General features: G+C 44.7%; 1 protein-coding gene across 1 annotated transcript in view; it reads left to right on the top strand.

The window, feature by feature from the left end:
- Positions 1-386: 386 nt before the first annotated feature.
- The window catches only part of CACNA1F (calcium voltage-gated channel subunit alpha1 F), a 152,883-nt gene continuing 125,603 nt past the window's right edge, over positions 387-27,666 (top strand). The window contains exons 1-8 of the mRNA XM_073541426.1: positions 387-580; positions 3,678-3,783; positions 6,656-6,795; positions 7,205-7,347; positions 13,086-13,238; positions 19,976-20,172; positions 20,337-20,440; positions 25,965-26,125. Of these exons, the coding sequence (XP_073397527.1) occupies positions 387-580; positions 3,678-3,783; positions 6,656-6,795; positions 7,205-7,347; positions 13,086-13,238; positions 19,976-20,172; positions 20,337-20,440; positions 25,965-26,125 (1,198 nt within the window). The remainder of the gene's footprint in view (positions 581-3,677; positions 3,784-6,655; positions 6,796-7,204; positions 7,348-13,085; positions 13,239-19,975; positions 20,173-20,336; positions 20,441-25,964; positions 26,126-27,666) is intronic.

Below are 27,666 nucleotides of genomic sequence, written 5' to 3' on the forward strand. Positions count from 1 at the left end.
AGTTATAAGCCATGATCTTTACACGTAATGCCGCCTCTACCCTTTCCCAGAACAAACTAATTCTTTAATGTTAGTGTTTGTTTGATTTTTTTAATTTTGTGTTCGTTACATTTTTTATTTTTTCAAGGGACTCTGCATTTAGGGTTCTCTGTGACCTTATTCACGCTACGCCAGTGAATCCGACGATGGCTGATACTGTAACCTAGAGATCTGTAGCAGGTAGAATGGTAGGGGTATGATAATGTTACATAGAGATGAGGGTGGAATTCAACATACTTTATTAACATATATTTTATTTTGTAGGCCCTGCCCCTCCATACTCCAGTGAGGAGGCGGAACCTTTTATAGAAGCCGCAGAGACAGTGTTGACTTGTTGGCGCTACTCTATGGACGGAGTAGTGATGAATGGAACTGATACACTCAACTCAACAAGCAGCTCCCAAGCCCAGAAGAAGCGGCAGCAGTACAGCAAGCACAAGAACCAAGGAGGCAGTGGGGTTCACCGAAGTCCAAGGGCTCTTTTTTGTTTGTACCTCAGCAACCCCATCCGTAGGGCCTCCATCAGTATTGTTGAATGGAAGTATCCTTTAGACAGTTTTATATCTGGATTGATTGATCCAGTTTTTGAAATTCTATGTAAAATGGTTAAAGTTAGTGAAAAGTAGGTCAGTAATACAATTCCCCCTTTAAAGAGATTGTCCACTGCTTCAAGTGAGCTGCAGTACCCTAGGGCAGCCACTATACAGTGTGTGAAGCTGTGGTGTTCCAGCAATGTACACTGTTTGCAGAGGTGATAACAGCTGATCAATGGAGGTACCCCACCGCCCTGATATTGATGACCTATCCTATAGATCAGTGTCCCATGTGATAATTCTATCACCTGTCTGATACAAAGGAAATCCTGAAAATATGATCTGTTGGTGGCTATTGAGGAATAGAGTTGGGGAGCACTGCTATAGATAGGTCATCAATATCAAAGTAGTGAACAGCCCACTTAAAGGGGTAATCCAGGGCAGCTTTTCTTTTAAATTGCCACATCGTTATGTTGTGTATTTTTGTAATATATTTTATAAATTATCTGCTGCCCTTGCTCGGTCTCATATTCAAGAAAAATGCCCCATTACGTCCCGTACATCATGAACTTGATTTTTCGTAAAAACTGATGGTCTCTTTCTCACCATGCATGCACCATAAGTTGTGGTTTAGCCTGCCCGTGTACGTGACCTCACTTATGATAACCTGTACATTGGTGAAAGACTGCAACATGGTGAAATCGCATGTGATGGGACAAAGTCATGGCACAAGAATAGGCATGTCACTGGAAGGAGAGACTGGCAGAGGATATAAGTAACAAGGTATATTACTAACATATAGAAAATTAGGCTATAGAACAAATAAAAGAAAAACTAATCCTGGACCACTGCTATAAAAAACTCATTCGTAATTAGAACTCAGTGTCTTAGTTCTATCTTTTTTTGTAGGGAAAACCGGTGACAAACAATATGGCCTTCATTGAATCATCACAGATGCCAGAATTGTATATAGTACTGTATATGCCTTATTATGAAGCAGTTTCTTTTTTCTCTGTTATTATCTCGTGCAAAGCAGATTTGCTGTTTTATTCTTTAAGAATCTGGGTAACAACCCCTTTAAGGGCTGGCGGCCATATTGGGTGTCACCAAGCTTTCTCACAGACAGATGTAACATGTTGTAGTCCCAGCCTATCCATTTTTTGTTTCTCTAAAAAAGATCAGACACACTCTTATCTTTTTCCGCAGACAATGAATTATTTATAAAGACTAGTACAAATAGCTTTTAACATTTACCTTAAAGGAGTACTCATCTGTACCTGTTAGAAGGGTCCCTTTACAATAAGCTGATTGCAAAGAGCACCCTTGCTGGGACCCCAGTGATCTGCTGTAATCTGTGGGGTAACCTGTCAGTAAGTGTTCCGCTTCCCTGCAGCGCCTCCAGAGGAGAAACAAAGCATTACACAGTGCCCAGATCCCCCAAAGGAAGAGGGTTTTTTTTATTCAGGGAAGAGATATTTTTTAATTTTATTATGATATATTGAAATTGAAATGTGATCTTGTGGTAAGAGGACATAACATGTAGAGCAGGGCGTCTCAGGGAACCATATTCACCTCTAGTATGATACTTGGCCGCTTGTTGGCTTGATGCTGTCTCTTTCTGAAGTTATCAGACTTCCATCCTCACTATGTAGAGAAATCGGAGACCCTATTTCACTTCAGAATCCCAACATCTGCTAGACATGTGTTCAACAGACCACCGTGGAGGACCAGATGCCCCCAGCTGTAATTTTCAATCTGTCTAGATGTTTTGCTATGACATAATCACATTTAGAACGAGGAGTTTCTGGACTTTTTACCATTCACTATAGAAGAACGATACGATTTACAAGACCCCGGGGCAACATCGTGCCATAATGATGAAATTGTGCCAGATAACCAAACGAGGAGCCGCAGATCCCATCAGGTAGGAGGCGGTTCGTATGGTTCCCATCCGGCGGCCAGGGAATACTGATCCGGCTACTGGAGCGGAGCCCTGCAGACCGTCTCCTACCTTATTGCATCGGCGACTGCTCTTTTCATTAGCCGGTCTGGTGCGACGCCATTCTTTTGGTGTAACACACACACGACGTCTAAGTCTGAAGAGTAGCCGCAGATGCAGATAGGAGGCGATTTGTAAGGCTCCCATCCAGTAGCTACTTGAATACCGACCTGGCTGCTTCTGCTTCTTATTTGCTCATTTCTATTAGTCAATTTTTGGCTAATGTCAATTCATGTATACCATAATTGGAGAAGGGTAAAAGTGGATCTCTGGGTATCTCTACATAAACACTATGGGGAAATGTCCCAGAGTTCCTAAACACTTTGATCTTGTTGTAAAGTAGCAAGTAATACATTTTCCCGTTTTGAAGAGCATGGAGCAGAATAAGCTGGGAGAGCAGAGGTTATGACCTTATAGGTAGCGTGGGTGACTCTGTCACTAAATTATAGTCTCACAACTAAAAAAATTGATTGCTTGATCTGGCTGTAAGGGTCAATTCACATGTTGCGTACTTGTTGCGGAATTTCGGTCACAGATTAACACTCCAATTCCAAATCAAATGCACTCATAGTTCCCTATTCATTAAGATTGAGCTCCATTTTTGCTTTTATACGCTACGCCTGCGCACATTGTAATGAACGGATGAGTTTGCTGGTAGTAGATAATTTCCGCTGCAGGCAAGGTGTTTTTTGCAGTTCACCATGAAACTGTTCTCTTATATTTCAGATTCCCCTGTTTCTGTTTCACCCATTCATTTAGTGCTGGCCTAATTACAAATTGTTATATAGTAATATATTCAAATCCGGCCGCCCCTAGAGAGGATAACATATTATCGTTGAGACCCCCCCAACCTTGTACTGGTGACTTATCCTAGGAAATTGGTTGACAACCCTTTAAAGAGTGAATCTGCAGACTGTAGGCAGCTGTTTATTACAGCCTATAGTCTGTAAATGGAGCACAGGCTGTAAAACAGTTTGTAGCTTATTGATAGGCTGGAAAAAAATGTTTGTTTTTTTGGGTTTTTTTTAAAGCTGATCTTTGTAATCATTTTACCAAGTCATATTCTTGTCTCAGTTTTCACATTTTCCTTAAAATTGTTATCCCAGACCTTTTGATATCCTCATTCTCATGACCATTTTTGCAAACTGTGTGGCATTAGGTGTCTACATCCCTTTCCCTGAAGATGACTCCAATATATCAAACCATAATCTGGTAAGAAAATTTTTAATGTACCCAACCGTGTCCTTATAGAAAGGCAGGGGAGATGCAATTGTGGACCCCTCGACTCTGGTACTGACAGCCGAGGGACAGCTGTCAGCAGGTGCGATATGCCGCAATCCCAGCTTATCCATGTTCTGTTTTTAAGAAAGGTCAGACACATTCTTATCCATCGCCACAGGCAATCGTGTATTTAGGAAGACTAGTGCAAATGAAGATTGTAGCCATAGAATGATTTTTTTTTTCGTATGGGATCTCCTCCTTGAAGAATTCCCAAGAAGAAGATTACAAGGTATTCCCTACTGGAACCCCCAGCGGTCCATGGGGAAACCTGCCAGTAATTGTTCAAGTTTCCTATAACGCCGCCACATGAAAAATTGAACATTACACCGTGCCCATACACATTAAAGGGAATCTTTCACCAGGATTTTGCTTCCTAAACTTAGAGATGCTTGATGTAGGAGTAGAGACCCTGATTCCAGTAATATGTCACTTACTGGACTACTTGCTGTAGTTTTGGTAAAATCACTGTTTTGTCAGCGATTATCACTAGAGTACTAGTAAACCTGCTGCTATGTATTCTTCCCTATTTATGAGCTTTGCATAACTCTGCCCCCACTTCGGATTGGCAGCTTTCTGCCTATGCACAGTGTACACAGAAAGCTGCTAACCAGTGGTGAGGTTGGGGCTATACAGAGCTCCGAATTCAGAGAACTGCAGTAGATAAAACTGTGATTTTATCAAAACTACAGCAAGTAGCCCAGTAAGTGAAACATTGCTGGAATCAAGAGTCTCTGCTCCTACATCATTCTTCTCTCAGATGGGGTAACAAAAACCTGCAGATTCACTTTAATAGCCTATCTAGGTAATGTAGGACAGAACAGATCCTCCAGAGTAAGAGACCCTATTTATAACTGCTCTCTGCTCTGACTGACAGATGAGAATCACTTGCAGGAATAATAAATGTACCTACTGTATTATTCTTGCTAATAGGACTCATCTTTGTGCGAAGTCCGCCTGCACATCCTTGGCAGAAATAGGAGGATCATCCACGTATTGGTCTCAGATTTTTGCACAAACTTCATGCAAACTACATATTGGGATTTGTAATTGGAAAATCCGACAAGTGTGAACATTGCCCTATAGCAGTAGTGTTTATGGTACATTCACATGTGCCGGATTTACATATTTCCAATCCAAATCATATTTTACTATGTAGTATGACAAGTGAAGGGCACATGCCTTATGGTTCTCTAATATTTCTCCAACTTGGGGTCCTTAAAAAAAAAATTGCACTTTCTCTTTGCAGAAATTGCACGTGAGTTGGGTTGTGGAAACATACACAGATTGTTTTCAGATCTGCACTGAAATCCATGTGGAATGTGACCGATTAACTTCACCTTGATATATTAGACAGTCCCTTCTTCGCTGCCATTGAGAGATGTCCTAGTCACACCAGCAAACTTCAGAAAAAGTAGAGTTACGGACTCTGGAGAGGACTATCTGAAGACTGTTAGATATTCCTCCTTGCCCTTCTGATTTATTTGTTAAGCTCCTAGTGGTTATGGCTAATTTTACACCGTTCAAATAGTAAGGAGTCTTAATCCAGAGTCCTGGGCTTTTCCCTGGAGGAGGGGAAGGGGATTCCTTTTGCGTGAAAGACAGTGATGAGGCTGGGGCTGCGTTACACTTCACGGATTACTGACCATTAGTGATGAGTGAACGTGCTTGGATAAAGTGTTATCTGGACGTGCTCGTGTATTAACCGAATAACTTTGGCGTGCTCGAAAAATGTGTTTGAGTCCCCGCGGCTGCATGTTTTGCAGCTGTTCGACAGCCTGAAACAGGCATTCCATGCATGTGTTGCGGCTGTCAAACAGCCACGAGACATGCAGGTGCGGGGACTCGAACATATTTTTTGGCACCTAACATGGGCTAGTTAGACAGCAAATGAATTGTCAGTTCTTGAATTTGATATATTGGAAGTAGGAAAATTGAGTAAGCTAAAGGATCTGTGAGACGTTGGTAAGAGACAAATTGTAATTGTAGATGACAGGAATAGTACCATGGCAGGTCTTGCGGGATGTTCCTGGTGTGCAGTGTGAGGTCCAAGAAGAGAAAATCCACACGGAAAATCTAGTGTAACACAGAGCATCACAGCTTGCTGTAAATGCAGTTTCAGACCGGTCAGAGTGCACATGCTAAGCCCTGTCCACCACCCATGTCTTGTACAATAGACACGTGATTATCAGAACTAGACCATTTAGCAGGGAATATTGTGGCCTGGTATGGCCATATTTCATTTTACATCCTGCGGATTGCTGAGTACTTGTAAGTCACTTACATTGGGAAGAGACGGCACTAGAATATATTATGGGAGGAAGACAAACCAACAGAGGCATTGTGATGTTCTTGGTAATGTTCTGCCGGGAAACGTTGGGTCCTCTTTTTGGCAGTGGTATTGGCTAACGGCCTTGCCTTCTTCAAGGTAGGAATGGCTTACAGAACTAGGTAATTATGTCTACATTCTCTGTTTCTCAAACCAAATGATCATCTGTGGGAAGTCAATCCATGGAGGCAGCAGCTCACGAGCTGGTGCCGGATACTCAGCTGACCTTCAGAGGACTTATGGTGTTCATGCTTCGACAGTTGGATGTGTGCAAATGGGACCTACACTTACGGCTAATCATTATATCTATGGTCATAGATTTATTTCTTACTTATATTAGATTTAGTAAGGTTTGTTCCTGTCCCGTTTATATTCTGAAGTTTAGTGCAGGCACACAATTGTTACATAGGTGCATGTAGCATATATAGATGCATTGATGTCTCTGTCGCATGTAATGATGGTGCTCATTTATACCAGGAACAAGTGGAGTATATTTTCCTCATCATCTTCACTGTGGAAAGCTTCCTGAAGATCATCGCCTATGGACTGGTCCTGCACCCCAGTGCCTATATCAGAAATGGATGGAATCTCTTAGATTTTGTCATTGTAGTTATTGGGTAAGCTCTTATATTAACAGCCAATCCTGATATTGCTCATCTTCCCAATTCTCGCCCAAATTTTTAAGACTGGGGCTAAATGGCAACCTTGGCAATGACACATTTACCCTTTTTGTGTTGCCGAAGATCATAGCACAGTGATGTGGGAGTTTTAACGTGCAAGTTATCGCAGCCACAACAAGCAAGTTGCAAGTAATCCAAACCTGATAATCTTTTTGTGACTTTTTGTTGCTGTGTTTCTTTCATTATGTCTCTTCGCGATGCTGAGATCATTAGCCACGTGACCTTTGTTGCTGCTATAATTGTCATGCAGTCCCAGCTTAAATCTGACAACCCGAGATACAGTGAGCAGATTGTGTGGTACTGTTGCGTCTCATGTCTAATGTTTTTCCATAACTTTGATTTACAGGCTTTTCAGTGTAATTCTAGAACAATTTTCCCACAAGCAAGGAGATGCGCATCACATGAGTGGAAAGCCAGGAGGTTTTGATGTCAAAGCTCTGAGAGCATTTCGTGTACTGAGGCCTCTGCGACTTGTATCCGGTGTCCCAAGTAAGGAACAAAATCTCATTATATTGCTGTGATATATTTAAAAAATACCTGTTGTTTGGCAACTGTCCAGAATAAGCTGTTATATGTACAACACTATTTCTAGCCTTTATATGACTTGTATCCTTAATTTTTCACCAGTTTTCCTATTGTAATACTGGTGGGTGTGGAACTTCTGTGCCACAGGCCAGGCTTAACCTGAAGGGGATGACTAAGTGTCTACCAAGTATTCACTAAAGACTATGATGTTAAGGATAGGCTGGGCCACTGCTAGACACCAGGTACCACTCCAGAGCAGTCCCCGGGGCAACAGCAGCTGACTGGAGGGTTAGAAACTCAGGTACGGGGTACAGGTAGGTGAGGCAAAACTATAGTTAGACAGTCCAAGGTCGTGGGCAGGCAGCACAGGTTCAGAATTCGTAGCTAAGGTCAGGAGCAAAGAGGTCAGGATAATCAAGAAGGCTAGCAGGCTCAGAAATAGGTGAGACAAAACAGGATTACGCCAATAGAGGAAGCTAGACACTGAGCTACTAAAACCTAAGTTCAGGTGAGGAATGGACGGTGCAGACGCCTTTGAGCTATGGTCAGGTACTGGGAGGAGCACAGCAAAACATGCGATGAGTTGGGCGGCACTTAAGTGTGTGAGTGACCAGCGTAACTGACGCACCCCAGAGGCGGTGGGATACTCGGTACCGGGCCGGTCGTCTCAAAGGGATGTGTCACAGTGGCAGTGACCCGGTCCATGTCCCCAGGCGGTCATGTAAAATGGGAGTATTGATTAGGGATAAAGTTTATGTAGTGATTCGTGACGCCAGTTGGAGTATTCGACTGTAGTATAGCTGGCACTGCAGATGATCCCTGGGGGGAGTAGATGGTGATGGCAGTGCAGATGTTTAACCCTCTCCAACCAGGGCTGACCCCCAGAGATTGTGATGGATGTAGAAGGCATGGAGTAATAAGGCAGGAGACAAGGAAAGTCACTTTATCATTTACTGTTGTTCAGGTGCAGTTCAGAGGATATATTACAACTCTCACTAGGTTACAGTCTGCTTTGCAAAATGGGAGTTATCCTTCACTCTGCTGTGACTCAGTGTAAGCTTCGTGCTATTCTAATCCCTTCTGGGACCAAGGCTTCCCGGAGTCTAGAAATTCCAGTATAGCGCTACTCACTGTAAATTCCTCCTCTGGCAACTTGCAGCTTGGATCCTGTGTGAAGCTTGAGTTCCTTCTTGCACATTCCTTCACTGATCCTGATTTGCTGCAGCCTTCCTGGGGAAAACACTCTGCTGTTGGTTGTATAAACTAACACAGTCTCTCAGCTTACCACCCTGCTCTGAAAGCATGGATGGCCTAGGGGCCGACTCCCTGATTCTTCTTAGCTTTGCTCCTGGAGGAAGCACATGTCATGGCTTCCAGGAGTCTTCTCCATTCTCTCCTTCTTCACAGAAAACAACAACTCTGCTCCTCCCCCTCCCAGTTAGGGTATCTCTGCGAAGCTCTAAGCTTCAGACAAGTAAGGGAGAGAGGTGAATTGTGTGTGTGTGTTGTGGTCTCTAGCAGAGAAAGCATAACTCCCATTGCTCACAAAACACATGCAAAACAGTACATATATAACCCTTTTGTGGAGGCAAAGACACAAGGCCACATAACAATAGCCTCCTCCCCCCCCCCTTTTGTGGCCAGACAAACGGAGACATCTTTTAAGGATGGTAGGGACACAGATGTTCTCTGCAAGCTCCCAAGATCTTTACTCGCCAATATGCTGTCAAAAGTGTGTCACAAGCTTTAGAGCAGAAAAGGCAAACTAACCAAGGGAATAAAGTGAGTCATCTCAGAGAACAAGTCCACCATGACCTGGATGGTGTTGCCACCCTTGGAGACAGGTGTGTCCATGATGAAATCCATTGCAATATGGCGCCAGGGGACGGAAGTAACCGGCAGAGGTTGAAGGAGACCAGCAGGCTTGTTCCTGAGAGACTTGTTCTTGGTGCACTGCAGACAAGCGGTCACATATCTGAACATTCTTGGCCAGTGAGGGCCACCAAAAGCAGTGAGCAATTAGGGCAGTAGACTTGCATACACGCAGATGGCCAGCTATCTTGAATTTGTGTCCCCAGGACACTATTCTCCTTCTCTTAGCAGTAGGAATAAAGATTTTCCCAGGAGGAATGTCTTTCAGGGTGACAGGGGCTGCATGAGCAATCCTGGACGGGTCTATGATGTGCTGAGCCTCCTCCACATAATCAGTCATGTCAAAAGATCGAGACAAACATTCTTGTCTGCTGGAAGTGTAGCTCAAAATCAAAAGGAGCAAAGAAGAGTGTCCACCTACCTTGACAAGGACCTGCTGGCAAGTGAAAGGCCAGAGAAGCAGATCTCTGCAGGATAGAATTTATACAAATTTGTGCAGAGTTTGACTAGTACTCACAAGCAGCAGAACTGCAAGAGAAACACAAGGCAACTCAGCGCGTTTGTCAGACAATGGGTGGAGCAGAGCAAAACACGTGGTGAGTATGGTGATGCTTAGAAGGTGTGTGAGTGGCCATTATAACACCTCTCTGCAGGCTCTATCTCATTTGTTTCTGAGCTAGTGGGTGCAGACCAACTGCTAAGTCAGCACACCAAGAGATTCCTGCTTTTCTTGTTATGTAGTACACAGAAGCAGCAGCAGCATCGAACTCTTTGTACAGCAGTACTGAGCTGTGAGGCTGTGAATCCAGCACCAAAGTGAAATACATTTGCTGAAAGCTGCAGCTCTATCTTCCGCTGTCTTCCTGGTCTTTCAGTGTGCTGATTGCTCCTCACTCCTGCTCTGAAGTCTATAGACTTTGATATGCCCTGTAACCTGACCATTCATTCTGCTGGCAGTCCATCTAGCTTTCACCTATTTGGAGACGAGCTGTTTTTTTTTTTTTTTTAATGAGCTATGGGTTTCCAAGACTGGGGTTCTTATATTCGCATGCACTATTGAATTATACAGAGTTTGTTGAAATGGCAGATACCATTTAAGGGGAATATGTCATCAGAAAAAAAGATACTTTTAGTCAACCTTTTATTATTAACTTTCTAAAAAAATGTTGATGATTTTTAGATATATAAAAATACCTTCTCCTTTAGTTGGTGAACTGTGGCGCCCCTGAGGGTTCAGTCGCCACAGAGGTACTGCGCCTCCTCCTGAGGTGTGGTATCCCACTCTCCAGGTAAGATGGGAACACCTGACCAGACTCCAGTACCTGCACCCAGCACAGAAACCTTAGAACAGCAGGGCACCCTCTGTGACCCCTGCTTGGTTCATGAAGGGTGCTGGGAGGTGGGTGAAGCTTAGGTTGCACTAGAGAGGGGAGAACTGATAGGAAGTCAGGATCAGTTTCCCAGAGGGGGAAGGAGAGAGAGGACGTTTATGCAGCAGTCTCATGTGAGCTGGAGCTGCTGGGGAAAGAGAGGAACAGAAGGATCAGTTCTTCAGAAGGAAAGATAGAAAAGGATGGGACGTGTGGAGGAGAGCTGGGGACTGGGGCTAGAGCAGAGCCCTTCCCTAAGCTTATGCCAGAAAGGCCGGGTGCCGGTATCCGAGGTTGTGTGGATGCTAATGATCCTACAGCAGAAACCGGAGGAATACAAGTTGTAATCGCATTATTCCCAACTAAGACTCGACGACACAGTAGCAACGTGTGTGAGCCAGGACATAATTGTAAGGAGTCCCTGAAGTAGGCTACAGCTACCTGTCATGCGAGTGGAGTTCTGAGTAACCGCAAGAAAGAGGAACTTGAGTGTAATTTATAACTGCAAGTACTTCAGATTAGCGCAGAATGTAGACGTCCAGTAAAGGCACATACGGAAGAGAGTGCTGGAAGGGTGTATTCCATCTGCCTGGGAGTTGGCTGAGCCCCTTACCTGGAGGACACCCCTTACTTGGAGGACATTGCACTGAAGCGGGCACCTGTGTATGCCAGACACATGAGTAAAGCTTTGGAACTGTATTCAGCTGTGTCTCTGCCTTCTTCCTGCGTCACCTTCTCAGCACTGCTACATCTCTGTGCCTGAACGCTACACCATTTACCTCAACATCTAGTACCACTGCTCTGGGCCTACAGGTCTACCTGTGGAGAGCTATTACACCTCCTGCATAACACACTGCAGCGCTGGTCCCCTTCTGACCAGATACCACAGGTGGCGTCATGAACTTATCTACACATAAACTTTATTCCTCTTATTCTGCATGGACACCCAGGGCCACGGACCGGGTCACTGCCATCGTGACACATCCCTTTAAGACACCGGCCCGGTACCGAGTAAACCCACTGCCCTGGGGGTGTTCCAGAACTTTGTTTATTTTCTGAATACATTTAGCCATGCAAATAGTAACTTGTTCTACATGACATGGAAAAGATGCTATGTATTCTTTCTGTTATGTTTTTCCTGTTTGTTAAAAATTTCTTAAATAAAGAATTAATACAAAAAAAAATACCCTGCCACTATTTGTGTTCACGTTTCATACCATCGACAGCTGTATCCCATGTGGAGAATTTATTTTCTCACAGTATTCATGGCCTGTGCAGTCCTAGACTTGCTTTTAATTGCATGAGGAACTGATGTCTCTCTGTAATTTCCTGTTTTGTTTTTTTTTTCTGTGTATGCACAGATATTCCCTTGGCCTAAGGCTACATGCACATGTCCTGTACGGTAATACTGGTCTGCAGTACATTAGATGCCTTATGTACGGAGCAATTCTCTCCTACAGCCAGAGCGTTTTCAAGAGAATAGCTCTGTTCATATGGAATCCTATAAAATGTGGCTTGATTTTCTTGGGGGATGAATTCCTACAATATCTAAGAGAAATACATTCTGCATGCCTGCATATGAAATCAAAGAGCTCCCATGCACCTCTATATTTGCCCTATTACATCTGTGTACAGAATAGAGCCATATTACAGGGGTGCGTATGAGCCCCTACAGTGTAAACTTTTGACATTCCATAGCTTTGGATCAGGGGGGTCAGGTGCCAAGATCCCCATTAATCACTAAAACAAAGGGGCAGATGAGCTCAGTTGCTCTCCTTTGAGACAGAATAGAATGACTATTTAGCCCGTCTCAAAGAAAGCACTTTTTAGTAATCTGATGTACCTCTGTAACATGTCAAAAAATTTTTATAAGTGTATTTATCATATGCAGAAGTACACCTATATTAACTTCACAAACCAGATTTCCCACCGTCATACTAAGAATCAAATAGCAGAATATTGTCTGTCGAGGCGGCTGATCATCTGGATTTGTTTAAAAATGCTCATAATTAAAAATCTAGCCTTGGCTGCATTGTACGGTGCCATATCCACCCCTGAGTTCTGCACTCAGGCCCTGAATGATCAGATGTACAGTATTCGCTTTCAGCTCATGGCGGTCTCAGTCCAGTACACTTTATTTGTACCGTATTATAGGAACAGATGAATTTGCTTAGAAAGTCGCTTCGAGTCTCATTAATAGCGTGAATCAATTCGAGCCGCTCATGAAGATCGCAGACGGATGCTAGTCAGATGCAGCTTTTCACAGTCAGTCTAATCTATTGCACATACCGTAGTCTTTACATTTTTTACATACCAGTTCCATTTTCCATTCCAAGTACGCACCTAGGTTTGATTGCAGCTCACGAAATGTTGCATTGCACTATGTTGTGTGTATCGAATTCTCGTAACTTTACTTTTGCTGTGATTTATATCTATTATATTTTTTCCTCTTTCTTGCAGGTTTACATATTGTGTTAAACTCTATAATGAAAGCGATGGTGCCCCTGCTTCACATTGCATTGCTGGTATTATTTGTCATCATCATTTATGCCATCATTGGGCTGGAGCTTTTCATTGGACGGATGCACAAGACTTGCTTTTATCTCGGATCAGGTATTTTATGCTGAAAGAGAATAGATTTTTATTAAGCCGTCGAGGTGTAATTTTTCATGACTTATTAAGTGGATGAAATTGCTTTATGTCTGCTTCCCATACTTTAAAAGTGGACTTAGTGGCTCTGGAAGCTGAAACCATTGGAGAAATGTGGTGTTATATGGCGCCAAGTCACGTAAAGAAGCTTCATGTAATATATGACTACACAGCATCCTGCAGAGTGGTAACAGCCCTTCACTCTGATTAAGGGCTCATCCGATTTTCTCATACGAGTACTATCAGTGGTTTTCACGGATAGCACTCATACCTGTGGTGCCATTCATATGTCCATGGTTTTTGACAGTCCGAAGAAAATCGCGGACACATGTCCAATTTTGATCCAAGGGTCAGATCAAAATCGTCAGTGCAAGTCTTTGAAAAAATCTGATTGCACTGGGATGACATCCAAGTGCGATCGGGTTTTCACGGACTGTCAGAAAGGAGAAAGAAGGTGGAGTAACTTGTTATTTTTTCACCATGTATGAATACAACTGATGACACTTATACCAAACTCTGATCAAAATAATCGGCCCGGTTTTTGTCGTGCATGAGAATTTCAGACGCCTGAATGAGCCCTGATCCTGCATTCATACCTCTGCGCGTCACAGTCCTAGCACGGACCATGATTCACGAACTGGCCGCAAATCCCCTGACCCAAGCTTAATATTCTCATTTATGCTTATGAGGCTATCAAGTTTGGTTCAGAGGACTCTCAGAAGGTCCTTGGACTGTGGCAAGTGTAAATGCAACCTAATAGAGAGATATACAGCATGGGCAGGGTGTATCCTAATAATATTTGGGGAAAATGTATAAAGGCCCCAATACACATTGAATTAAAGTTGGCAGAACTCGTCAACTCGAATTTTGGAAGGACTGGCAGACCATCTACAGTGTTTTGGGAATTGCCTAAATCTTCCCCAATAACATTGGAAAAGGATACCGGTGTCTGACAGCAGCTTCCTCCCCTGTCCACAATGAAAACACACTTGGTCGAGCTTGGTGATCATATTTATAGGGGATTTGGAAGAGTTGGCTGTAGGCCAAATACTGTAATTGTTCAGCCCACAGCTTTCAAAGATGTATGGAGACCTTAAAAAGGACTTTCCAGGTTTCCCAAAGCCCCCAAACTGCCACCAGTATCATATCAGTTTTGTGATAAAATTCTATTGCTATGAGCAATAAAAACACTTTTTTTTCATTATATGCTAATTAACCACTACTCTGCAACACAGGACTAGGGTAGAAGGGGGAAAACTAACCCTGCACTATGACTAGGTTGATACCCTATGATGGAGTGGGCGACCCATTCCTTGCTAATAGACCCACCGACGATCCTAGGTTAATCACAAGCGAAGACCTATAGATAAGGGGACGGGGGTCCCTGAAAGATCTAAGAACTGGGTACAAAAAAGGGTCACGTCCTAATAGAAAACACAGAGAAGGCTGCAGAAACCAACTGAAAACAGAAACTAAGACTAGCAAAACCAGAGGTTCCAGCACTGCACAAATTAAACATACAGAAGGCAAAGCAAAGCACGAAGCCAGAACGCAAGCGGATTTACACTGTTGTCCAGCAAGGACTAGGAGGTAGGTGCAGGTTAATAAAGAGTGATACAATCACCTGACCCAAGACATTCCCAGCACCAGAGGAAAAAGACCAGCAGCCAGAACACCACAAGAAAATGGCAGATAGTCACAAACTAAACAGATTCTAACAGTTGGTGCTGCAATCATGCCCACTCAGTGTGATTGACATCTTCTTCTCTGTCCTCCATCATAGCTTCTGTGCAGAGCATTGTGCCCTGATTATGGCTCTTTAGGATACTGTTGTCAGTTTCGAGGGCTTTGGGACCCTAACAGATTCCCTTAAATAAGCAATAGATAGAAAAGATCCTGAAAACTTCCCAGATGATTAGTATTGATAACTTCTAGAACTGAGGAAGAGGATTGCAGGACTTTGGTCTAGCGTACGTATCGGTACTCAATGGCAGCCAGACCAGGCAATGTGCATTTCCGTGACAGGCAGTAGGATGCCAACATCCTGGGAGCCTTTTGTGATTAGTCCCCCATGACATAGGGTGAGGCCTAGTCACTAGGGGCCCTAAGAATAACAGGAAGCCGGCATTTGTGTGCCAAGCAAGGAAGTTCGCCAATCCATAGTCCGGCTGTCACAGAGTACTGACATGGATGGGAGCGAGGGTTCTGCGAATCTTTTCGATCAATTCTAATAACTACTAATGTGACAATAAAATATTAGCATTCTTGCCAGATTATCAGACTGCACTTCACTATTTCCATCAGTCCTTTTGACTTAGACTGGAGAGGCAGAGCGCATGTGCAACTGTGGCGCCCCTGAGGCTCAGTCGCCACAGAGGTACTGCACCTTCTCCTAAGGCGTAGTGCCCCACCACCTAGGTAAGTTGGGAACTCCTTTCCACACTCCAACATCTGCATCCCACACACAGGATAGTTCAGTAGGTCTGCCTAGCAGCTTCAGGCTGGGGGTAGCAGAGCACCCTTCGTGGAACCCTGCTTCGTAACATGAGATGTGCTGGGAGGTGGGTGGAGTTAGTATAAAAGAGAGGGAAAGTTGAGAATTGTAGGTCAGTCTGACGGGAGGTCAGGCGAGAGGAGTTCAGTTCTGAAGTTAGTTTTGAGTTCAGTTTGAGTTCAGTTTAGAAAGAGTGCTGCAGCTGCCTCAGTGACCTGAGCCAGCTGGCACGGGAAAGAGAAGAGAAGGAAAAAGACGTAGACCTGCAACCTAAGCTTCCATAAGAGAGAGAAGGAACAGCGCGGAACGAAGGAGTAGGAGAACAGAGAGGAGTTGTGGGTTGGAAAAGGAACCCTGCCTATAGGTTCTCAGCGCAAGGCCGGGGCCCGTTCCCCGAGGTTGTAGGGACACTTATGGTTCTGCAGCAGACACCAGTGGAGTAGTTGGCTGTAAATGCACAACTCCCATCAAAGACTTGGGACACAACAGCAACTGGATAGAGAGCCAGGACTTCTGAGAAGGGAGTCCCTGATAGAGGCTACAGCTGTCTGTCATAGAAGTAAGGTTCTAGGAACATCTGAGAGGAGGAATTCCAGAGAACTACGGTACTGGAGTTCTTCACACTAAAAAGCGCAATAGAGGAGTCGTTCTGGAAAGGCACATGTTGGTGGAGTGTTGGAGAGGAGAAACCTGACTTGCCCGGGAGGTTGATTGAGTCTCTACCCCGGAGGACACGGCACGGAGGCAGGCACCAGTGGGTACCACGAACTGTGAGTAAAGCGTTGAAACTACAAGCCCTGGTGTCCTCCATTCATTCGTCGCTAACACCTCCAGCACCGCTACATCTGGGTAACAGCATCTATACCATTCTGTGCCTCTCCTCGTCCATTGCACCTACACTGCCCTTGGACTACAGCTCCACCTGTGGGGAGCTACACCATCGTTGTTGCACCACACCATCAGTCCCAGCGGATCTGCATGCAGCGTTGGCTTACCATCTCCCTTGCCAAACACCACGGGTGGCGTCACAAACTATTCAAATAAACTTTAACACCATTAACATCACCGCCATTGATATTGGGCGCCCAGGGCCACGGACCGGGTCACTGCTGCTGTGACACATTCCCCCTGACACCGGCCCGGTACTGGGTACCCCGCTGCTCTGGGTGTGAGGACAACCCACAACCGCTGCTCCTTTACAGCGGGGTGCTGCAGAAACTCAATTCTTGTGATTGATGGTGGTCCCAGAAGTGATCAGTGAAAATTCTAGGGAGTTCTTCTGCATCTCAGTACCAATGCAATACTCTACCAGATGACAAATTACATGCCGAGATAGGAAAAATCACCGCAATACTATGCCATATGGAGGCACAATATGGCAGCACATAGAATGGTCAGAGTGGCTATGACTCTCTAGTGCAGGGTCTCCATGTGCCAAGTTCAGACTCTATGCTCACGATTGCCACATATAATACATGACATCTTACTGTGTGCTGACTGGCAGATCCTTGCAAGGTGACATGTAAGAGCGACCCAGCTGTAAGGAAGGCTTACTTCTTCTCCTGCTATATTGGTGACATTAACCATAGTGGGGCAGATCTGGGATCTCATTTAGTTATGTTTCAGACCAGCAGCTCTGTAAAGATTAGTGTATCTGAGTTCACAGAAAACCTAAGGAATGATTTCATCTGACTTAAGCTGTGGAACGGCCTGCGATCACCATATGTTTCTCCCCACAGCAGGCACTCAAGGCCAAGGCCGGCTACAGATCTCATTACACTGCAGACTCTGTGCTATTGGCCTTGGCGTGACGCTTCAGTCCTGTGTGCGACAGCCAATAACTACCATACAAAGTGTCAGACATGACTGGGGTCATTCATTGCAGATTTTGGCTTTCCAGCCCTCATGGATGATCCTGTCATAACACAAGAGGATGACAGGAGTCGTAGTTGTAGAAGAGCAGATGATTCAAGGACCTTCAAACGCTGCTTTGCAAATTGAATAGCTATTTTTCACTGGATTATTTAATTGCGGGAAAAGCTTCACATTTTTGTTGCAGTTTATCCCCAAATTTTTATGGATTCTTTTTAGAAATGTAATAAAAAAAAGTAAGTCAAAAGTCTGCTCAAATACAGCGGAAAAGAGAAATGTCTAATCAGTCATTATGGCCGTTATCATGAGATTGTTGTAAATGTTTGATAGATACAGGGTCACTTCTCTGTGTCTACCTCCAAAATAGAGGTCCTCCCACCCACTGCCCTGACTATTGAGACCAAAGCGTAGAATGGATAGAAACATGGCCGCAATTGTGCACTCTATGTTGGTATATGGGAGTCAAACTCCCATTTTCTGCCCGAATGAAGCAGGACCTGGACTGGTGGACCTCCTTTTAACGACAGATGCAGGTCTCTTCATTCCATAGGATATTGAAGTCAGAAGTAGGTTCTAGTGCCTTGACCTGGAAACTGTAGCCAAGAGCTGTAAAATAGTCACGCGAGAGTGATCGCTAGAGCATAGCGCTAGTTCCAGCAGAATTCATGATTATCAGACCTCCAGCCATCAGTACATTATCCCCTAACCCATGGGAACACTTCTGTAAGGCTATGTGCACACGTTTTTGTTTTTTTTTTTTAGAGTTTTCAATGCAGAAACTGAGCAGAACCCCCAGGTTTTTGAGAAAGTTTGAGATTTGTAGACTTTCCGATTAGTTCCTGCTCCAAAATATTTTCAAAAAGCTTAGTGTGTATATCGGCACTGAGCAAAAACTCTAAATTCTTGAGGAATTTTAAGATTTTGAGAGTTTCTGTTCAGTTTCTGCTCCACAAACTGCTTGAAAAACTCAGTGTGCATATAGCCTAAGGTTTGTTTTTTTTTAGACTGAATAATCTTATGTAGATTCCATGAGGTTCTTTGTTAAAGTCTTAAGTACTGATGTGGTTGTTAATTTTTTTTTTTTTCATTGTTTTTTTGCAACCTTTTCATTTGACAGTATCAAGTTTGGAACAGATCCAATGATGAAATGCAACAAAGAAATCACACTTCTTTTTTTCCATGGCAATTTTTTAAAAATCTCTATTTGTAAAAAAAAAAAAAAAGGTGCAGTGTGAAGCGTGATTTGATGTGGTTTTCAGAGCAGATCTGCTTAAAAATCCACACAAATAAACTCTGTGTGAACATACCCTAAACCTGACATTGTGAGATCTGCTTTTTTAGGAAGGCATTTGTGCACTGATACAGTGGTGAATGAGACAATGAGGCACAGATTAGAAGTTCTACCATCATCTTTTATCTCTAAGGGTGTGTGCACAAGTTGCACATTCTGCTGCTGAATTTTCCGCGCGGATTTTTCTAAATCTGCAGGTCAAAATACCTGCGGTCTATCTGCGGATTTTCTACGGATTTGCCTGCGGTTTTCCCCTGCAGTTTGACACCTGTGATGGAGCAGGTGCCAAACCGCTGCGGAATCCGCACAAAGAAGTGACATGCTGCGGATTTCATTTTCCATTACTTTTAATGGTACTGTACACCGCAGCAGTTTCTGCTGCGGATCCGCAGGACCAAATCCGCTGTGGATCCGCAGCAGAATCCGCAATGTGTGCACACACCCTTATATTATCTTAAAATCTTGGCAGGTTTCCTTTTGCGTCTCACTCTACATAGGATTTGTCAGGCATCTTCCCATGTTACAATAGCGCCATCAATAGGTGACAGCTCAGGCAGTCTGTAGCTGCACCATTGATTGTTTCCTGAAATTAGTAGTCCACGTGAGGGGAAAAATATATATATTTTTTTACTTAAATGCATGTATTTGGGACTAAAAATAACTTTTGCAATTGGGTTTCATTAACCATTTAGCACTCTTTGGCTTTTGGAAGATCTTTGTCTCCCTGCACATTCAACTTTGATGTCGTCTGTGGTCATAAACCAGCTGAGAGGAACGCAGAAAAGACAGATAAAATAGTACTAATCCCCGTTAGACCATCAGAATGATTTCACTGATAAATTCTCAGTTAATTCATTCTGCAGCCAGCAAAAGACAGTGCAGCAAAGGGCTATTGAAGGCAAACGGTGCAAAATTTGTGATGAAACCTAACTGCAATATTTATTTTTAGCCGCAATTAACCTTCACATTAGTAAAAAAAAAAGTCCTAAAGCTGGCAAATCCCTTGAATGATATTTAGAGTAATTTTATTTTTGTGTCTTTTAGACCTTGTCTCAGAGGAAGAACCCGCGCCATGTGCTTTTTCTGGTCATGGGAGAGAATGTCACTTAAACAACACAGAGTGTCGAGGGAAGTGGGAAGGTCCCAATGGCGGCATCACAAACTTTGATAATTTCTTTTTTGCTATGCTGACTGTATTCCAGTGCATTACTATGGAAGGATGGACAGATGTTCTTTACTGGGTGAGCAATATCACATACAAGCCCCCAAACCAATCCCCTCTGCCACCCCCTACATTTCGCTTTTACGTTAGTTTCCGTTCGGTTCCCCTTCTTTGTTTATAACTTCCCAAGGAATGAATGTGACTCACTTTACCCAATGTTCCCATGCATATCTATGCCTACAGATGCAGGATGCCATGGGACACGAGCTTCCCTGGGTATACTTCGTCAGCCTGGTTATTTTCGGATCATTCTTCGTCTTAAACCTTGTCTTGGGTGTGTTGAGTGGGTAAGTTCATGCTGCTGACAAGACCCCAGATGTCATACAGTATATACACTGCTCAAAAAACATAAAGGGAATACTTAAACAACAGAATATGACTCCAAGTAAATCAAACTTCTGTGTGTCCACTTAGGAAGCAACACTGATTGACAATCAATTTCACATGCTGTTGTGCAAATGGAATAGACAACAGATGGAAATTATTGGCAATTATCAAGACACACTCAATAAAGGAGTGGTTCTGCAGGTGGGGACCACAGACCACATCTCAGTACCAATGCTTGCCTGATGTTTTGGTCACTTTTGAATGTTGGTTGTGCTTTCACACTCATGGTAGCATGAGACGGACTGTACCACCCACACAAATGGCTCAGGTAGTGCAGCTCATCCAGGATGGCACATCAATGCGAGCTGCGGCAAGAAGGTTTGCTGTGTCTGTCAGCGTAGTGTCCAGAGGCTGGAGGCACTACCAGGAGACAGGCCAGTACACCAGGAGAAGTGGAGGGGGCCATAGGAGGGCAGCATCCCAGCAGCAGGAGCGCTGCCTCCGCCTTTGTGCAAGGAGGAATAGGAGGAGCACTGCCAGAGCCCTGCAAAATGACCTCCAGCAGGCCACAAATGTGCATGTCTGCACAAACAGTTAGAAACTGACTCCATGAGGATGGTCTGAGGGCCCGACGTCCATTTATGGGGGTTGTGCTCACAGTCCAACACCTTGCAGAGCTTTTGGCATTTGCCACAGAACACCAGGATTGGCAAACTCGCCACTGGCGCCCTGTGCTCTTCATAGATGAAAGCAGGTTCACACTGAGCACATGTGACAGACGTGACAGAGTCTGGAGATGCCGTGGAGAGCGATCTGCCGCTTGCAACATCCTTCAGCATGACCGGTTTGGCAGTGGGTCAGTAATGGTGTTTCTTTGGAGGGCCGCACTGCCCTCCATGTGCTCGGCAGAGGTAGTCCGACTGTTATTAGGTACCGAGATGAGATCCTCAGACCCCTTGTGAGACCATATGTTGGTGCGGTTGGCCCTGGGTTCCTCCTAATGCAGGACAATGCCAGACCTCATGTGGCTGAAGTGTGTCAGCAGTTCCTGCAAAATGAAGGCATTGAAGCTATGTACTGGCCCGCCTGTTCCCCAGACCTGAATCCGATTGAGCACATCTGGGACATCATGTCTCGCTCCATCCACCAACGTCACGTTGCACCACAGACTGTCCAGGAGTTGGCGGATGCTTTAGTCCAGGTCTGGGAGGAGATCCCTCGGGAGACCATCTGCCGCCTCATCAGGAGCATGCCCGGGCGTTGTACAGTAGGGAGGTCATACAGGCACTTGGAGGCCACACACAATACTGAGCCTCATTTTGACTTGTTTTAAGGACATTACATTCCACTTAAATTTTGTGTTGGCTCCAAATCCAGGCCTCCATTGGTTAATAAATTTGATCTCCATTGATGATTTTTGTGTGATTTTGTTGTCAGCACATTCAACTTTGTACAGAACAAAGTATTCAATGAGAATATTTCATACATTCAGATCTTGGATGTGTTATTTGAGTGTTCCTTTTATTTTTTTGAGCAGTGTATGTATATATACAGTACAGACCAAAATTTGGAAGCTCATCAAGAGAATGCCAAGAGGGTGCAAAGCAGTAATCAAAGCAAAAGGTGGCTACTTTGAAGAACCTAGAATATAAGACAAACAGTATTTTCAGTTGTTTCACACTTTTTTGTTAATTATATAATTCCACATGTGTTAATTCATAGTTTTGATGCTTTCAGAGTGAATCTACAATTTTTATAGTCATGAAAATAAAGAAAACTCTTTGAATGAGAAGGTGTGTCCAAACTTTTGGTCTGTACTGTATATATATATTTATAATTTTTTTTTATTTTTACTGAAGAATACATTCATTAAAAATAATTCAAGTCTACTCTAACTTGTGTGGTGTAGTAACCACTGTGTCCGCTAGGGGGCGCTTTGTGGAGGTTCCAGGGAAAAGGATGAATGGCAGAATATTGAATGGCCGTTAGGTATCTCAAAGTGGGTGACTTTCAGATGGAGACTTATGTGTGTGTGATCAGCAAGGTCTTTGCTGAGATGCTGATTTAATATGAAATAGGGAGAAGTATCCAGTAAACTAGAGAGTTGGGGGGGCCTGGTTACCTACAAACCCACCCAGGGGGTGTGTTTAAAGCACGGTTGTAAAGAGTGTGAAAATGCCTGAAGGACCTGTGATGAGGTCAGAGTCATGTGACCCAGTGGGCGTGGCTATGAACCATATAATGTGGCCAGGGTGAGTCACAAGGGGGTGAATGCAGGGACCTGGTTGGTCCAGAGCGGAAGGTCCCGTGCGCAGGATTGTCTCCTGGCTAACAGCCTGTGTGTGGCTGTGTGTGTAATGGCTGCCAGAGCTTGAGAGTTCCCTGGAGGGATATGGACGTCTGCAGCCTGAATGAAGGAACCATGTGGAGACCCTGACGTGGGTGAGATAAATGAGGCTAGAAAGCCTCCTAAACATAACCTGTATGATCACAGGCTTAACAGAGGGAAGCTCTGTAATGGACGCTATGCTGTGATGAACTTTATGTTGATTGCTTTGGATTATGCTACGGATATGAACTGTATAGTGCTGCTGTGGCTCTATGATGGTGAATAAACAGCATGGACTATGTGTTGAGTTTATGGAAAACCTGTGCCGGATCTGGTTTTGTTCGCTGCCTAGCGAGGATCCCCTAAGTAAATGACAGCGCTACCTCACATTTGGTGGAGAAAGCAATGGGCAATATTGTAGCCTTGTTGCTGGGAGCAACGGAAGAGGACTGCAAAGTTTTGGTTGCTAAGAGCAGCGGTTTCCAAAGGCGTATGTTGCAGTGCCCGCAACGCTGAGCCAGGAATGCTGACGGTCGGGGAAGCCACTTCCCGGCTGTGGTTCTGGAACCGTGGGTCGGCCTAGTGAGTAAGGCACTGTCCGGATCGGAGAGCCCAGTGCTGCCGTTTCCCCAGGAGAAAGAGACTGGTGTTTGCTAGGATACCTCTACGGTAGAGGGGTCCGAGAACCTGCGCGGCCAGCAGGTGACGGTCGTGAAAACCGTGTTGTACTGACCGGGGTCAGTGAGAAAGAGACTGTGGATTGCTGTAGGGTGCCTCTGCGGATAGGAGGTACCCGAGGACCTGTGTGGCCGACACAGGTAACGGACTGGTGTTCGTGTGGTACTGACCTGGGTCAGTGGTAAAGACTGTGTACCTGGAGGGTTCAGTGAGCAAGGTCCTGGAGGGTCAGTGTTGGGAAGATCCCTGGAGCACGTGGTATGACCTTGGACCTGGTGAGGCGTAAGTGTTGGGCAGTCTGAGGCAGAGATGGATACCCTGAATAGCACCCGCTTAGCCCCTGGACCTGGTGAGGCTGGTTTGTTGGGAAACCCTGGAAAGAGGGTCAGCTCCCTGAATAGCACCCGGTGCGCCCTGTGTGTTGGACGGTCTCAGGCGGAGATGGTACGTCCTGAATAGCGCACAGACAGGACACGTGAGTTTTGTGTTGGTGTGGCCGGTGTGTTGGGAAACCCTGGGAGGAGGGTCGCTCCCTGAATAGCACCCGGTGCGCCCTGTGTGTTGGACGGTCTCAGGCGGAGACGGTACATCCTGAATAACACACAGAAAGCACACGTGAGGTTTTTTTTTTGTGTGGTGTTTTTCTCTTCTTCTTTTCTCAACTCAGCCTGCGGTGGCTCAGTGGGAGTCAAGAAGGTGACAAGCGGCTTGATGTGGCTCAGTGGGGTCACGAAGGTGACGAGCGGCTTCCAGTAACTCGGCGGGGTTGCGAAGGGGACAAGTGGCTTCCGGTGGATCGGCGGGTCCACGAAGACGGCGCAGCAGGAGATGCAGTGACTCCAGCCGCTGTGTGTGTGAACAGCAGCCGGTGGTGTCGGTGATCAGTGACAGCAGGAGCTGTGGTGGTGCCAACAAGGACTTGTGTGGTATCTTTAAGACATAAACTGTGTGGTGTGAACTGTGGTCTGAGAAGACCGGTATAACGGACATGGGGAGATCCCAGAAGGGGGCGGTGACCCAAATCGGGGTGGTAGCCCAAAAGGGGGTGGAGTCCCAGAAGGGCAGAGGATTGAGATATCAGTACAGGAATGAAGCTGTGCTGGAACTCCACCAAAGGCAGAGGATGGAGATACCAGTACATGAATGAAGGTGTGCTGGAACTCCACCAAGGGCAGAGAATGAAGATATCAATAGAGGAATGAAGCTGTGCTGGAACGCCAACAAGGGCAGAGAATGGAGATATCAGTACAGGTATGAAGCTTTGCTGGAACTCCACCAAGCGCAGAAAATGGATATACCAGTTCAAGAAGCTGTGCTGGATCTCCATCAAGGGCTGAGGATTGCGATATCAGTTCAGGAATGAAGCTGTGCTGGATTTTCACCAAAGGCAGAGAATGAAGATATCAGTATAAAGGAATGAAGCTGTGCTGGATTTCCACCAAGGGCAGAGGATGGAGATATCAGTACAGAAATGAAGCTGTGCTGGATTTCCACCAAAGTCTGAGGATGGAGATATCAGTTCAAGAATGAAGGTGTGCTGGAACTCCATCAAGGGCTGAGGATGGAGATATCTGTTTAGGGAGAAAGCTGTGCTGGAACTCCATCGAGACTAAGGATGGAGATATCAGAACAGGAATGAAGCTGTACTGATACATGAGACCTAGTGAAGGTCACATCATTCTAGATCCACAGACTTAACATCCAGCGTTTGTTATTTGGAGGGTCAACCTTAATAACATGTTTCAATATCAGGGGGTCTGACTATATATGAACAGTTTAGATTGCTGCCTGAAACTCTTAATTTTGTAAAGAGCTTTCCAGCTGATAAAATGTTTGTTAAAGGATTAGAGCAGATGAGAATAATGTAAGAACCTATAGGCACATTCAGTCTCCTCCAGTGATCCTTCACAGGTCCCATTCCAAAACTTAAAGGGAACCAGTCAGCAGGTTCTTACATATGAAAGCAGTGCTATGGATGTATAGACAGTCAGAAGAAATCTATAGCAGAAATCGCATGTAAATCAGGCTGGACGTGCACTTGGGATGTGTCAATGCACTGAGAAAAAAAGCAGTTTAAGGGAACTGACATGCCCTCACTGCACTTACAGATGGATTTGCATAGGACATCCTTGCCAGGTTTCTCATGGTTGTCACATTGGATCTCTTAAAAAAATAATAATTTCTATTGGTTGGCAAGTGCCTGCACAAACCTACAACAAAAATGTTTTACAATCCTTTTTTTGTCTGGTGTGTAAAACCCAAATATGATTTTTTGTGAGTTAATATGGGGGTGTGGGTTCTCCAGCTCCTAATCAAATAGTCAGAGCAGAGTGAGTACATGGAGTATCAGCCCACTGATTTCAATGGGAGCGGTAAAATACTTCATATTACTGGCCCGCATTGTACAGCAGTAGGAAATGCTGCTTTCCTTCGTCGATTTTCTGCGTTCATGTGTCTATAATTCTTTTCTGTGCTAGAGAGTTCTCAAAGGAAAGAGAGAAAGCCAAAGCCAGGGGGGACTTCCAGAAACTGAGGGAGAAGCAGCAGATGGAGGAAGATCTTAAAGGATATCTAGATTGGATCACACAGGCAGAAGATATCGATCCAGAAGGGGAAGACAGATTAGAAAGACACAACCGTGAGTATCTGATGTAAATCAGCATTATATTCTCTCCTTGAGGATTTTATAAAGGCTTAATACAAAGAAAGTTTTATTTAGACAAAACACTGGTCTCCCTCCTTAAAGATATTGTCACATTAAATTTATTTATCGCCTATCCTGTGGGTAGGTGATAAATTTATTATGACTGTGGCCTCCAAGAACAAGTGAGGATGAGTGACCACTAGAGTTCCTGGTCCATTGGCCACGTCGGTAATCTGTGGAGCCGGGAGAACCACCTCATACCTGACGGCATCCACGGCTCTGCTTTTGATTAGACGGTCTGGCGCAACGTAATAATTGCAGCATGATACACATGTAATGTCGGCACGCCAGCACAGCTAATCAAAAGAAAAGCAGCGGATGATGGCAGGTAGGAGGAAGCTCTCTGGGCTCCTGTCCAGTGACCACAAACTACTGATGTGGCCAATGGACTGATCACCCCTCCATTTACTAATATGTGACTGACAAAACAGAAATATCTGTCAGTTCCATAGAGATAAGTAAAGGGATGCTCTCATATGCAAGTTTCTGCTTCTTTCAGATTATGGACTTTAGGATCCCCATTCTCCAATTTTGTTTCCACATAGACCATTGGCTATGTGCACTGATACACTTCTAATAATGGGTCCGTGAGCTCTTTGGGTGCACTTCGTGGTGCACATGAACAGCTCACAGGCCCTTTATAGGCTCTTGTGGATAGGCCTTCAATGCAATGTTATATGGCATCTGCTCAAATGAATGACTATGTAGAAAATGAACGGATATATGGCCCCAAACAATAGGAGCTAGAGTTGAGAAAACATATTCACAGGAACCTTGTTCTACTTCCATGTCGGTTCTCCATGGCAGCTGGACCAGGGCTATGTAAACTTCCTCAGTCATCTCTTGAATGCTGGCATCCCGAGCTCTCCTTGTGATTTAAACCACCCCCTTGATGTCACAATGTTGCAGGGGCCAAGTAATCACAAGATGCACCCAAGATGACATCAGTCAAATGCTGGTTGAGGAAGTTCACACTCCTTTGGTACGACTGCCATGGAGCACCGATGTGGACTCGGGACTGGCGCTCTGCTAATCTGTGTACTCAACATTAGTGGGAACCACAAATTCCTAGCAGCTGTCCATTTTGGCACATATACTGTAGATTGTTCCCAAGCTGATCGTTGGGTTTGTCAGGAACAGGACCCACACCTATCTGATACTAATGCCAGCTGGAAAGGTAGGCCACCGAAAAAAACCTTTTAATATACTGTAAATAACAAAATAGTTTCCCCTTTAAATAAGTTATCCTGTGAAGAGAATATGGGGGGGGGTCCAACCTCTGGAACGCCGAATGGGGCATTTTTAGCTATGCTAGCATGGAGGTTGCAGTATGCTTGTCCGATCACCTCGTTCCTCATTCTTGGTCTCCCAGAGAAAGACGAGCGCAGCACTTGTCAGTCCCATAGGTAATGAATGGAGCGGCAACCGAGCATGTGCATTGCCGCTCCATACTAATGGGGATAGAGGTTCTGGCT

Source organism: Dendrobates tinctorius, unplaced genomic scaffold (genome assembly GCF_039654945.1).
Source record: "Dendrobates tinctorius isolate UK_male_01 unplaced genomic scaffold, ASM3965494v1 ptg000120l, whole genome shotgun sequence".
Lineage (NCBI taxonomy): Eukaryota > Metazoa > Chordata > Amphibia > Anura > Dendrobatidae > Dendrobates > Dendrobates tinctorius.